At 42.3% G+C, this 14,417-nt stretch overlaps 1 protein-coding gene across 1 annotated transcript in view; it reads right to left on the bottom strand.

Annotated features, from left to right (window-relative positions):
• The window catches only part of LOC306942448 (DNA (cytosine-5)-methyltransferase 3B-like), a 56,545-nt gene that overhangs the window by 17,333 nt on the left and 24,795 nt on the right, over window positions 1-14,417 (bottom strand). Inside the window, exons 6-12 of the mRNA XM_079528332.1 lie at window positions 13,615-13,761; window positions 7,534-7,692; window positions 6,938-7,045; window positions 6,271-6,415; window positions 5,108-5,230; window positions 4,115-4,159; window positions 3,688-3,767 (exon numbers count right to left, since the gene is read on the bottom strand). Coding sequence (XP_079384458.1) covers window positions 3,688-3,767; window positions 4,115-4,159; window positions 5,108-5,230; window positions 6,271-6,415; window positions 6,938-7,045; window positions 7,534-7,692; window positions 13,615-13,761 — 807 coding nt within the window. The remainder of the gene's footprint in view (window positions 1-3,687; window positions 3,768-4,114; window positions 4,160-5,107; window positions 5,231-6,270; window positions 6,416-6,937; window positions 7,046-7,533; window positions 7,693-13,614; window positions 13,762-14,417) is intronic.

Genomic DNA, 14,417 nt, shown 5'->3' on the forward strand with positions numbered 1-14,417 from the left:
TGTTTATACCGCATTAGTTGATTTAAATATACAATACACTTAGCCATGGGCCTCCCAAGGCTCTATAGTCTATACTAATCTTTTTCCCCCAAATGTCTTGTCTGTAAATATCAGATCAATAAGCTCACATTGCAACATGTTGTGAGCTTGTAGATTGCCTATTTTCATTGAACGTTCGCATCAGAATAGGGACGCTAGGGTTTTCATAAAATCCTCAGTGTTTATAAACTCTAAAGGTGTGTTCACATATAGGCCGTGGGCCATAGGCTGTTATCGTGACTTTCATAGGACCCCACCTCGGACAGTAGACAGATACAATCCTGTAAAAGTACTGTAACAAATGTTTCCAGCTTTAATTTGTGCACATTAATGAAACGGAGCAATCCAAACTTCCATTTTAAACAGGCACATTTTTTCATTGGGAAAATGCAAAAACTCATTCAAGTATTCTTTTCTCTGAAACTTTAAGGGCTAAAGTCAAAACACTTGGAGGGGTGGTTCATAATAATTTAAAAAATGAATTACAATAGAATTACATCAGCCGGCCTCATGGTGGCGCTATAACAGCCCACATTACGTATTTTCCCTGGATTCCTTGGCTCATGACGCATCTCACCCAGTTCACAACCCTCACTTACAGTAGTCAACAGCTCCAGCCCCAGGCAGCCATGCGTTATTGACAAATGTACACCTTGGTTCTGTATGTACTTTGTTCTTTGCCATGTGTTGATTATTCTGAGCTACATTTCTGATTTACAATATCTCACTTGGTTACACCGTTTAACAGCTTGTTATTCTCCTCTGGTTTTGGTAGAACGATCATGCTGTGTAAAATACACTACATTATTCATTTGTACCATTTTGTTTGCTTTATCAGAAACCATGAATGGAAAGGAGAAATAAATCAGTGAATCTTTTACTGGAGAAACTCGGGTGGTCAGCTCTATATCCAGAACAACTAAACACGCGCAAGCTTTTCGGTCATCTGTAGGATGGGTCCAGTAAGGTTCCCAAGTCTCAGTCGTGGATTCCTAGTACCAGCCCAACATATTGAAATCTAGGATATTTTGTTGGATGTATGTTGCCTGATTCCAATTGAAGCTGGTCTACAGCACAGCAGTGCCATTTCACATGCTCTGATAAAGCAAACAAAATGGTACAAATTAATAATGTAGTGTATTTTACACAGCATGATCGTTCTACCTTAAAGTAAAAACCAGAGGAGAATAACAAGCTGTTAAACGGTGTAACCAAGTTAGGTATTGTAAATCAGATACGCAGCTCAGAATAATCAACACATGGCAAAGAAAGTACATACAGAACCAAGGTCACAGGTGTACATTTGTCAATAAAGCATGGCTGCCTGGGGCTGGAGCTGTTGACTACTGTAAGTGAGGGCTGTAGAGTGTGAGGGTTGTGAACTGGGTCAGGGTTTATATAGGGACACATCCGGACTGTCATTGGTTAATGTTTCAAGTGGTGATGGCAAGCAAGTAGTGAGCTGTTCATCAGAGGCTGCCAGTGAGACTGCATGGTGAACATTCACAATGTGAGGGTGCCTGCACTAACAATGATGGCCAGATGATCATATTTGAATAACGTTGTGAGGTAGTGGCCTATATGGGGAGATGCGTCATGAGCCAAGGAATCCAGGGAAAAGAGATTTTTATTTTACTACCTACGGTTCATGAGTTATAGGGCGAAACATAATGCGGGCTGTTATATCGCCACCATGAGGCCAGCTGACCTTAATTATTTTGTAATTATTTTTTGTAATTATTATGAACCTCCCCTCCAAGTGTTGTAACTTTAGCCCTTACAGTTTCCGAGAAAAAAATACTTGAATGTGAGTTTTCGCATTTTCCCATTATAGGTCAATGGGAAAATGTGTCTGCTTAAAATGGAAGTTTGGATTGCTCCATTTCATTAATGTGCTGGAAACATTTGTTACAGTACTTATGAGGATTGTATCTGTCTACTGTGAACAAATGATCCAGTTCCTTGATGGGGAACAACCAACTCAAAAACTAAAGCCGTTAGAGGCTTCCGGCCCATGGCCTAAAATACACTTATAGTCACTTAATTTGAGTGATTTTGGTCACTGGGACGAATGTGTTCATTTTGGTGTTCGCCTATTTGCACAAATGGCACGAATGCTGTCGATCACAGCACACACACACAGGACTATGGAAAAGTACAGAATACCAATAACACGGTTTTAAACTAAGTAGGTATCAAATTAATCAAGAATGAGCAATTACATGGTCTATTTCTTGACAAAAATCTACAGATCGTTTACACTACAGTCAAGCTGTCAAAGACGCACACAGTGTGTGTGTGTGTGTGTGTGTGTGTGTGTGTGTGTGTGTGTGTGTGTGTGTGTGTGTGTGGTTTTCTTCTCCTCCCTCCTGTCAGCTCTTCTCCCCCGGGCGACTGATTGTGGAGCACCCGTTTGGCGAGAAATGGGCCATATAAAACGTTTCTTGGGGGCTTGTTTTGTTTGCAGGCAAAGTGCATAGGAACTCTTCACACATTTGAATGAACGGCAATGTGAAATACAAACATTCAACAAATAAAATCAACAATAAAATGCATCTAAATGGAAAGGGCTGTTGACAAAAGCAGAAACCAAATGACACCCACTTAACATGCCTGGACAGTGTCCAGATATGCATTTACACCTGGAATTAAAACATTCTTGGAGACTGAAATCCAATCTACCCCTCTCTAAGATCTCCACACTTATCGTCATTTATTCATCACATTTGCAGCCTTTGACAGGGAAGGGAAGAGTTTTGGATGACACGTAGCTGCTTTTATCCAACTAATTCTTAACAGTTTAGTTGCATAACTCGTTTTCCACGCTATTTAATCCATGTTCTGCCCCTGCGTAATATGCTAAACCCGCCATTTGTTTTATGTGTGTAATTCTTTGTATGTGGTTAGTTTTGTAATAATTTAAAAGAAACAGCGGATTTGTCACGGACCTGGTGACGAGGCGGACGCGTTATGATGACGTAACTGGAAATCAACCAAACGCCGGCTTGCAAGGGCTTCTGGGAAACTGAGTCCAATGCAAAGTGAACGAGGGGGTGGGGACAATCTTAGCTCGCTTTGCTCTTTGACTATGACCCGGATCAAGGAAGTGGCTTTTTTGTCGGCTCAATAACAAATTAGTTTAGTTTAGTTTAGTTTATTTGATCATCTTCACAGTAACAAAACAACTTATTCGTTAACACACGGTTACATAACCAAAAAGAACTGGAGGTGATCAAAAGGAATAGGCTGAAGCTGAAAGCTTATAAATGCCTATCCTACGAACATCAAAATAAAATAAAAATCCTCACGTATCCTCACATACCCCACCCACCCCCGTGTCACCATAGAGATCCACCAGGATCACTATAAAGTAATTACCATAATCATGTTTTCATGATTTGTGGAGTGTTTTCAAGCGGATTCTCGTGGATCAAAGGCGCAAATACTTCTGCGTGTGCTCCAAAGGTAATAAACAATCCCGGCAGCCTCGGGATATGTCAAGCTGTCAAAGTGTTAACAAATTCACTGCCATTAGGGTAGAAGGATTACTAAGTCAATCACTGATAGTAAAATGGAAAAAAAACAAAATGGTAAAAGAACACAACCATCAATGGGGATGAGAGATGTGTGAGTGTTAAATGTTCTTACTTTGCAGCTTTGGCACAAGCCTCCTTCAAACAGTGGGTGGAAGGTTGCTGCTCTCATCTTACCACAGGAGAGGCAGAACTCTGCCAACACACGCACACACGCACGCACGCACAAAACAATTATTAATCATCAGTTCATAATAAATGATCATAGTATCATAATTGTACTATTAAAAAAAACATAAAAAGTTGATCATATTCAAACACACACACACACACACACACACACACACACACACACACACACACACACACACACACACACACACACACACACTCACTCACTCACTCACTCACTCACAAACACACTCTCACACACACACACACACACACACACACACACACACACACACACACACACACACACACACACACACACACACACACACACACACACACACACACACACACACACACAAAATATGTACCTTCTATACTTCTTTTATTCTTCAAAACTTCATTCACCATTTGTTCTAAGAAAGACAGACAGGTACAGAGAGAGAGAGAGTGAGAGAGACAGAGAGAGAGAGTCAAGTCAAGACAGGATGGGACCAAAATCATAAGTAAGTAGGAGGGATACTGTCCTCCTCCGCAGTCCGCATGTGTTACACCATCCCAGTGATACTACTCCCCACGATTTGGATTTCTATCACCCATTTTTAGACGATAAGCGCATTTTTATACGATTGAGTTGCGCATTAGAAGTCCAAATCAAAATACAAAATAATGAATTTCTTTATGAATCTTGATAAAATAGGTGTTTTTTTTTACCTGCACTAAATGGGAGATGGAAACTCACAGGACATATAGTGATTTTTCACAATTATAAACACATTGATCAACCTCACAGCATCCATCGGTGGTGAGGTGCCTCGCTCTGGGGCACCTCACCACCATCTTGATGACATCATCATTGTCTTGATATCTGGCAGTACTGTAGAAAAGAACTGTCCAATATCTCTACCAGATGTGTTACAGTATCTAAAGGAAACTGAATGGCCACATATCAATTTCCCATCACCAAAATATTCTTTGCGTTTGTTTCCAACTTCAGCAGGACATCAGATAGGTACAACTCAGATAGGTACATCCTGACAGTTTTCTGAAAAAGCTATGTTTCTGTGTCAGTGGTTCTTCGATTTTTCAAAAATAGCAGACCTACAAGCTCATAGCACGCCACCGAGTGGCGCGCTATTAGCTTGTAGATCTACTATTTTTCAATAGCTAAAGCATAACATAATGCTAACACCAAAAGGCGTTCCCGGCCAAAATGGGTTAATTACAACTTGTGGCAGACTCACGCTCGCTTTCAGGATATGAATCACAGGCTGTATCGCCAAGTATGAGCTTCATCCATATACTTGGCAGTGACAGTGGTAATTGGTCGCAATGCATCCTGTAGAAAATGTTTTTCAACTTACCTCTACTGTAGCTCTCCTCTGGAGCGGACTTGCTCTTAATAAGGCTGACTCTTGGCCTCTTAGCGCTGGGGAAATACTCTGGCAGAGACACATCTAGAACCTGGGGGTCCAATACTGCACTCTCTAGATAAAAACACACATAATACATCAATTATGATGATCAACAGCAGCAGCCGTAGTAGTAGTAGAAGTACACATAGTACGTGTAGTAGTAGTAGTAGTAGTAGAAGTACACATAGTATGTGTAGTAGTAGTAGTAGTAGTAGAGTCTGGTTGTTATTATGCAGCAGTGGCACAAGAAGAATAAACATTTGATTGACGATATTGACTAGCAAGCCGTCTTGTTTCAAACATAATATGCATGCAAAGTTGTGCTACTTCAACTTTAAAATAGATAAACTAAAGGTGCTAGAGATTTAAAAAAATAAAAAATAAAATAAGGAGGAAAAAAAGAACAATGCATTTTTGGCTCAAAGATGGCATATTTATCATATCCGTTCATGACTGTGCGATTATTAACACCTTCTTAGACAAGCTGTGAATCATTTTCTGCCATTGGCCATTTGGCTGGCGTCAAAACCACCCACACATAGGCTGTTCAACTTGTAACATGAGACATGGTTCTGCCAGGTTCTCTCTCTCTTTCCTTGACTCCTCTCTCACCCTGTCTCCTCCAAATCTATTCAATATGCTTTATTGGAATTCATCTCTCTCTCTCTCTCTCTCTCTCTCTCTCTCTCTCTGTCTCTCTCTCTCTCTCATAGCCATTACAAAGTGTTAAACAGTTCTATATTCTGATTTGGTATCCTAGCTTAACATCATTTTTCTTACTAAAGAGCTGGAGAGAAAGAGAGACTCCTGTTACTGAACAAACACTCTCTACAATGAATACAATCAAAACAGCAGACATCTTTGATTTAACCAAAATATATCACTTATATTTATTTACACATTTATTCTACGTAGTTAACATGCTTTTTGTTTTTGCTTTTCTACTGGAAAACACTTTGAGTCAACTCCTGTTGACTCATGAGCTGTCTGAGCTGTTATCTTCTCTCACGTCAATCCAGAGACAACTGTACTTTCTCAAAAATGCTCCCTATATTTTCCGTACTCCAAGAACCCAGTGAGCAGTCAGTTAGTGGTTTGGCTCCTACGCTGACCTGCTGCGTTTTGCGTGGGTTTGAGTCCGTCCTGTCCCTTTGGCAGGAAGCCACCATTGGCCCAGTCCAGCATGGGTTTGACCTGGTCCTCCGGGTTGTCAGAGTCACATGGAGGAAACGTCTTCTCAGCGCGAATACTGGCCATCTGAAATGGAGGGAGAAGAGAGAGAGAGAGAGAGCAGAGGTGTCATTTCATCTAAACTTTTATCCCATAATTTTGTAACCCATTTCTTTCACTCGGTGACAATTGCCTAAGCTGTATTCCTCTGTGCTACTCTCCCTCCGCCAACCTGGGGAGAGCCCCGAACTGAGCTCATGCTTCCTCAATGCATGAGGAGTGAGTAGGTCACTTCTTATCACCCGACAGGGGGCAGTTTCCCCGGTAGGACAGTATCTAATTTAATTTCAAGGACCTCCAGTTTACTATGCATTAAACCACAGACCTCCGTTTGATATGATTGTGTTCTACACCAATCTACACCGTAACATGTACAAATGTATGAGTATACAAATGTATGAGTATACAAATGTATGAGTATAAAAATGTGCACATTCTTGGAGTTGCAGACTCATGAAGCCTAATGCATTGCATACTACACCAAAACAGGTGAAACAGGCAAAAAAATTGATTCAACTGACAACCTTCTGGTCTCAGAATGTGACTCACCTCCAGTGCCTGAAAGATGGCTCTGCGATATGAAGCTAGCTTAGTGTAGGAAGCTTGGCTGAAGAACTTAGGAAAGGCCGTAATGGAATCCAGCTTGTCTGCTGAAACCTGGAGAGAGAAGAGTGGAGGAGAAAGTAAGGTAAGGTAAGGTAATTTTATTTATAAAGCGCCTTTCAAAACAGTTGTTACAAGGTGCTGTACAATAAAAATAATAGGAATAAAACAAGAACATCACAATCAAAGATAAACCAACAATGAAATAAGAAACAGAGCAGCAAAGACAGTACCTAGAAATAGATAAAAACAGAACAGTACATAGAAATCAACAAAAGATTGAAACAATCACTGGAGCAAACCAAAATGTTTGCGGTGGTAGAGGTGAATATGAGACACAAGACTTGTGTTTCCATTTTATTCCTCCATATCTCCCTCCTATCCGTCTTCACCTCTGGTTCTCAAAAAATTTTGAGCTCTGGACCGCTACCGCTAGCATATTTCAAACAATCCTTACAACTACAGTATATCCCATGGACCACCTGTAATTATGTCATGGACCACTAGTGGGCCACGGACCACGGTGCTCTATTCTTCCTTACCTCTGAGAACTTGCCGTCCCCAAACCACTGCAGCCACCTCATGCCGTGTGTGGCCTGCCGTTTTCCTGTGGCGCGCCAGGTCACCACGATGCCCGGCCACCAGGAGAAACCTTTGATCTTTCCCCACACCAGCTCCCCAATCCCGAACCCTTTGTTGTCCTGGAGAGAGAGTAGAGACAGAGAGTTATGTTTGGTGCTAACTGCTCCCCGCAACAGAAACATGTCATGTTCACTCCTCACAGCATACAAAGATAACTGGTTCGCCTGGAGTGGGAGGTGTGTTGAACTCAGCCTGAGCTGAACACAAATCTTAAATGTACTATTGGTGGAATGCACACGCAGATTAGACACACCAACGGACCGACATGCGGAAACATTGGTCGGACATGCGGTACATGTGTACATGGTACATGCGGTACATGTGCTGCTCCCATGCTTGCGGTTAGGGTTAGGTTAGGGTTTGAGGTAGGTTGTCGGTCTGATGACAGTCGGACCAATAGTATGTCTAAACTAACTAAAGCCTGTACCCACTATTGGTTTGGTCAAGAAGAGTGTTGGGACCCGAGGCTTTCTTCACCCTCCCAATGACTGATTGTGGGGGTTAGCAGAGATGGAGTACTTGTAGAGAGGCTGGGGAATTGGGAATTGGCAATACTAAATTGGGACTTGAAGGGGAGAAAATGTTTTTCTTTTGTCTTGAAGGGGCATGTTTTGCACAATAACAGTCTTTTCATTATGTCTGCCCACGATCTCTGTGATTCATACAGTAGGCTACGTTTGTTTACCTCAGTCACTGATACTAAAATCTGATTTTTTTTTTTTTTTTTTTTCTATGAACCTGTGACTTGACATTCATACTGTTATAAAACGAAAATAAAAATATTTTGAAAAGAAAGAAGAGTGTTGGGTGAAGGCAGATAAGTAGGGACAGTTTTCTCCATTAACCAGGAAATGTTGAAATAAGTGTCCACATGTATCATGCTCGCAGACTGCTTTTAAATGATAGAAAGCAAAAATGTAGGAATCAATTTTAATCTTCCTAGACTGTAGGAGTAGAAAAAGAATGTCATGTATAGTACATGATGATTGATAATACATGATTTTGTGATGTAGGCATAGATGACATGAATAAAGGATGTACTGCATGACAGGCCTACTTGGGGAGTTGGTAACAGTTTATAAGGTTCATAATGTTAAATGTAGGCAGTAGAGTGCCCTAGGAGTTGGTAACAGTTTATAAGGTTCATAATGTTAAATGTAGGCAGTAGAGTGCCCTAGGAGTTGGTAACAGTTTATAATGTTCAGTGGCGTGCACAGATAGACAATAGGGGGTGCTAGAGCACCCCCTGCCCTTTTGGCAATGTGCCCTTTTTAAAAATAAATAAAAATAAAATAAAAAAATCTTTTTTTTTCTTGGTTTTTCAAAAATAGCAGACCTACAAGCTCGTAGCGCGCCACTCGGTGGCGCGCTATGAGCTTGTAGATCTGCTATTTTTCAATAGCTAAAGCATAACATAATGCTAACACCAAAAGGGGTTCCCGACCAAAATAGATTAAGGCAACCGGCCGGTTCCACGCGCTGCACAAGGTGCCCTTTTTTAACTTGAGCACCTGCCCCTCTAAATGTCTGTGCACGCCACTGATAATGTTCATAATGTTAAATGTAGGCAGTATAGTGCCCTATAGAGTTGGTAACAGTTTATAATGTTCATAATGTTAAATGTAGGCAGTAGAGTGCCCTAGGAGTTGGTAACAGTTTATAATGTTCATAATGTTAAATGTAGGCAGTAGAGTGCCCTAGGCGTGACCACATCTGAGCTGTAAGGTGCAGTATATGGAATATCTGTCTGTGTCTCAACTCCTCACCCCTAATGTATTCACATCTTGGTACCATCAAACCACTGGAGAACTCCAAGTAAGGAGTTAAGGTCATTACACACTGGCGAATTAGCGACGCGAATTATTCGTGCGAATAATTCGCCTTTTTTTAAAACCAATTGAAGTCAATGCAAGCTTCCACATCAGTGGCGAATGTGCGAAAATGCGACCGTTTTCGCTCTTTATTTGTTCGCTCCGGTGTTCGCTCCGGTGTCGAATTTTGAATTTGCGTCGCTAATTCGCCAGTGTGTAATGACCTTAAGGGAGGAAACGACTATAATCACAACTATGGTAATCTCCTAACCACAATGAAATGGAATGGGGTTTTTTCCTTCACATTATCATGTCATCATGTCGTGTGTCTGCTTGATGACTCACTGAGCTCTTGCCATTTCCAAATCAAACAAATTAAATGTAATTTAGTATTCACATTTTCATAAAAGTGGATTTTTACTTTTTACAAATACTAGAGTGATGAAGTTGTAGGTTCATCAGCCAGATTCTAGCCTAGTAGCCAAAAAGTGAAGCCGGACATGTTGAGTACACCAACGTTTTATGTTAGAAATGTTTAGTATGGGTCCCCAGCATGTAGAAACTGCCGGATGCTAACTTGCATACTGTATGTTGAGCAATTTTCATAATTCGCATAATATGTGACCATACCATTAGCAACCTATAGAAGGCAAAATATTCAAAATTTCATTATGCTTTATCTAGCATGTGATGTGTCAAACTAGGGAGTTTTCATGATGCTGAATCCATTCCAAGCATTAGTTTTGCAAAACAAACACTCATTGGGCTTAAAACGGCCATGCCCACTTGCCCAAATGTGCTGACATCATCAATTTGTGATGACGGCATTGGCCGTTTTTAGCCCAATGAGTGTTTTTTTGCTAAACTAATGCTTGGAATGGATTCAGCATCATGAAAACCCCCTAGTTTGACACATCACATGATACATAAAGCATGATGAAATTTTTAATATTTTGCCTTCTATAGGTTGTAATTGGTATGGTCACATATTATGCCAATTATGAAAATTGCTCAACATATGCAAGTTAGCATCCGGCAGTTTCTACATGCTGGGGATCCATACTAAACATTTCTAACATAAAACCTTGGTGTACTCAACATGTCCGGCTTCACAATGGGGCTCTATGGGCTGGCTACTAGACTAACTAATCAGACCAACAATTGCCAACTGGCATGGGTGGTAATGGCGTCCCTGTTTGGGGTGCCATGGGTGGTAATGGCGTCCCTGTTTGGGGTGCCATGGGTGGTAATGGCGTCCCTGTTTGGGGTGCCATGGGTGGTAATGGCGTCCCTGTTTGGGGTGCCATGGGTGGTAATGGCGTCCCTGTTTGGGGTGCCATGGGTGGTAATGGCGTCCCTGTTTGGGGTGCCATGGGTGGTAATGGCGTCTCTGTTTGGGGTGCCATGGGTGGTAATGGCGTCTCTGTTTGGGGTGCCATGGGTGGTAATGGCGTCCCTGTTTGGGGTGCCATGGGTGGTAATGGCGTCCCTGTTTGGGGTGCCATGGGTGGTAATGGCGTCCCTGTTTGGGGTGCCATGGGTGGTAATGGCGTCCCTGTTTGGGGTGCCATGGGTGGTAATGGCGTCTCTGTTTGGGGTGCCATGGGTGGTAATGGCGTCCCTGTTTGGGGTGCCATGGGTGGTAATGGCGTCCCTGTTTGGGGTGCCATGGGTGGTAATGGCGTCTCTGTTTGGGGTGCCATGGGTGGTCTACTAAAATGTTTGATGTAAAGTCATAGACTGATTATGCAAGTATCTGAATCATAGACACACACAAACATGACACAATGTCTTTCAACAGACAGAAAGACATTTAAAACATTCACGCAGGTGTTTGTCACGGTGACTAACTTAACGTTGCTGTGTGTTCATATTGAGAAGCATTTAAAGAAACCTTTAAAGGAGCCTTTTTCACTACATAATGCTGTAATTAGACCTATTCATACTTGTCTTTACTGCTTATTTCCTCTATTCACTCCTTCCTTCTTTCCCTCTCTTTGTTGAACTGCCAGCACACAAAAGGAATCCAAATCAGGTGGAAAGTTTTGTTTTATTTTTGTATGTGATTGTTTTGCCCCAAACAGGGACGCCAGGTTGAAAGTTGTGAAGTAATCCCCAGCAGACAGTATGGAATGTTAAAAGTTGAAGATCAGTGTGAGGGTGGATGCCATTAGACTTGGTAATGCATGCAAAGCAGCACAGCTAATGGATGTCTCTGACTGCAGCCGCTACTATGTAAACACACACACACGTACATAATACACCCACACACATGCTCATACCTGCAGGTATCCACACATACAAGCCTTTCCTAGAGAGGTTAAGTATATGTGCATACATAAGCACATATGTGTACACACGCACGCACACACAAGATCCATTAGGCTTTGTTACCACAGACACTTTTAATTATCTCTAAATACACAAACTTATCTCTTTACACACTTGCAGGCATGCATGCACACACATGCACGTGCATACACTCTCTCTCTCTCTCACACACGCACGCACGCACTCATGCCCAGCTGTGACCGGTGGTCACCATGAACTGAAAGAAACTATTGATAGAGAGCAAATACAGCCAGACTCGCGAGTGTGAGTTTGTGCATGTTTGATCCCACCTGCGCCAACCCAAGGCCAGGTGGAGATTGTGTGTGTGTGTGTGTGTGTGTGTGTGTGTGTGTGTGTGTGTGTGTGTGTGTGTGTGTGTGTGTGTGTGTGCGCGTGCGTGCGTTCGTGTGTGTAAAGGGAGCTACTCTTTCCTCACTGCCAAGCTAAACACATCCCCCTTTCAAAAGCACTCACTCTTTCCCTCTCCATCTCTCCAAAGATCCCTCTCAGTTCCCTCTCCCCTTATCTCTCCCTCTCAATGCCACAAGTCCTCCATTTTCCTCTTTCAGAATTCTCTGTCAGACTCTTTTTGGATGGGCAGCAACAGCAGAACCAGCCCAACAGCAGAACCAGCCCAACAGCAGAACCAGCCCAACAGACGGACACGTTAATGAATGATGTTGTTTTTTGTAAATTAATGGCATACTTCATCGTACAAGAATGTTGTGGAAAAATAGCGAAAATAGCTGATGCTATGCAATGCTAGTTGCTTTTTCTGGTTTTATCCTCTATTAGCAGATTTTGTATTGACCTGTACTTTCATTTTCATATACCAATTTCATATACCAATTCTACAAACTTATTTAGTTACATAATACAATTTTCAATCAATCAATCAATAATCATTGTGACACATTGGCTATTTTCACTATTTTTCGAATGGTTTTGAAAGTGGTTAAGTTTATCTTTGGGTTTTAAAACATTTAACCAATGACAAGTATTAACACGTTAAACACGCGGGGTTATTTAATCCATTCAATCAGAGCACCCATCGATTTATAGCAGCGGAGCACATTTAGCGACGCACCAGGCGCTATCCAGGATGTAGCTGAAGTCGCTTGATGTAGCCAAAACACTCCAGAGGCGATCGACAACAACGGGAGGTATGATTAATTCTAACACGACTAGCGACGGGACCGCGATGGGCCGTCTAACACATAATCTTTGCTTAGAATTGGACTGATCAATTGAATTGAATTGAATTGAGTTATTCACATTTTAAGATTTTCGGTCTCATCGGCTAAAATGGGGGGGGGGAATCTTCGATGACGTCCCAACCGGAAATTACAACAAATGTTGCGCGATGCGATCGGTTTTGATATCAATAAATCTCTGTCCTTTTATCAATCTCCGTCCTGAGCACTGGGCGTTACTAATTGATTGAACGGAGAACTCCGTCCTTGCCGCTCGGGGTGTTAACAAGAGCTTGTGACTTGCAATACGTAGTTCAGACTAGTCATTGGTCCGACAATCGACAACCCAACCCAAACCATAACCATAACCGCAAGCACGGGAGCAGCCCATGTCCGACATGCGGACTAATGCTCCGTCGGAATTACATGCGGTCCCCCTAAATAGGTTCTATTTTTGTTTTTTTGTTTTGGAGATACAAGACTTGTGCCAAACAGCGACGATTGTATTACAAATCATATTCAGCCCTTCTTTTTTTTTTTTTTATCTCACTCAATATTTTCCCTCTCTCCTCTCTTCACCTTCCCTCCACCCCTTCTCCTCTCCTCTTTTGTCTTCCACTCCTGCCCCAATTCCCTCCATCTTTACCTTGTACTCGGGCTGTGCTTCAGAGCAGGAGGTGGAGGTGGTGCTGGTGCTCTGGGCTGAGTCTTTAGAGTCCTGCTCCATCAGCTCCAGGCTGGGGGTCACGGGGACCGCAGATGACTCCACCATGGATCCCAAAGACCCATCACCCTGAAACACACACACACACACACACACACACACACACACACGCATTGTTGTTACATTTACATTATACATATATTATACATATGGAGAGTGTAATGAATGAGAGAGAGAGAGAGAGAGAGAGAGAGAGAGAGAGAGAGAGAGACTGTGTCATGTGTCAGCTAGTAGTCCGGAGGAATGATTCAAGGTAATTGCCATCATTACTGTCTGCAGCGTTATGTAACTTACCATATTTATGAGACAGGATACAAATGAGAAAAAGAAAGAGAAGAGCGAGAGAGCAGAAGCAGAAGAAAGACGAGGGAAAAGTAGGAGAAAATAATAGACGAAGGTAGAAAATGTCAGACTTGTCAGACATTTGTACTTTAATTTTGTATTCGGTGAAGACCTCTTTTTCCTTCGCCTGAAGGCAAGCTGCTGTACTAACACGCACGCACGCGCGTGCACACACACACACACACACACACCACACAGGCACGGACACATCAAAGGCACGGATACACTCAAGCACGCACGCACGCACGCACGCACACACACACACACACACAGGCACGCACACACAGGCACGCACACACAACCCGTACATCCCACTGTGCTTTCCTTTCTACTTGTTAACATTCCAGCTGGAGTCTGACCCATGACTAACCAGCCTGCATACA

Source organism: Electrona antarctica (genome assembly GCF_951216825.1).
Source record: "Electrona antarctica genome assembly, chromosome: 2".
In the NCBI taxonomy this organism is placed as follows: Eukaryota; Metazoa; Chordata; class Actinopteri; order Myctophiformes; family Myctophidae; genus Electrona; species Electrona antarctica.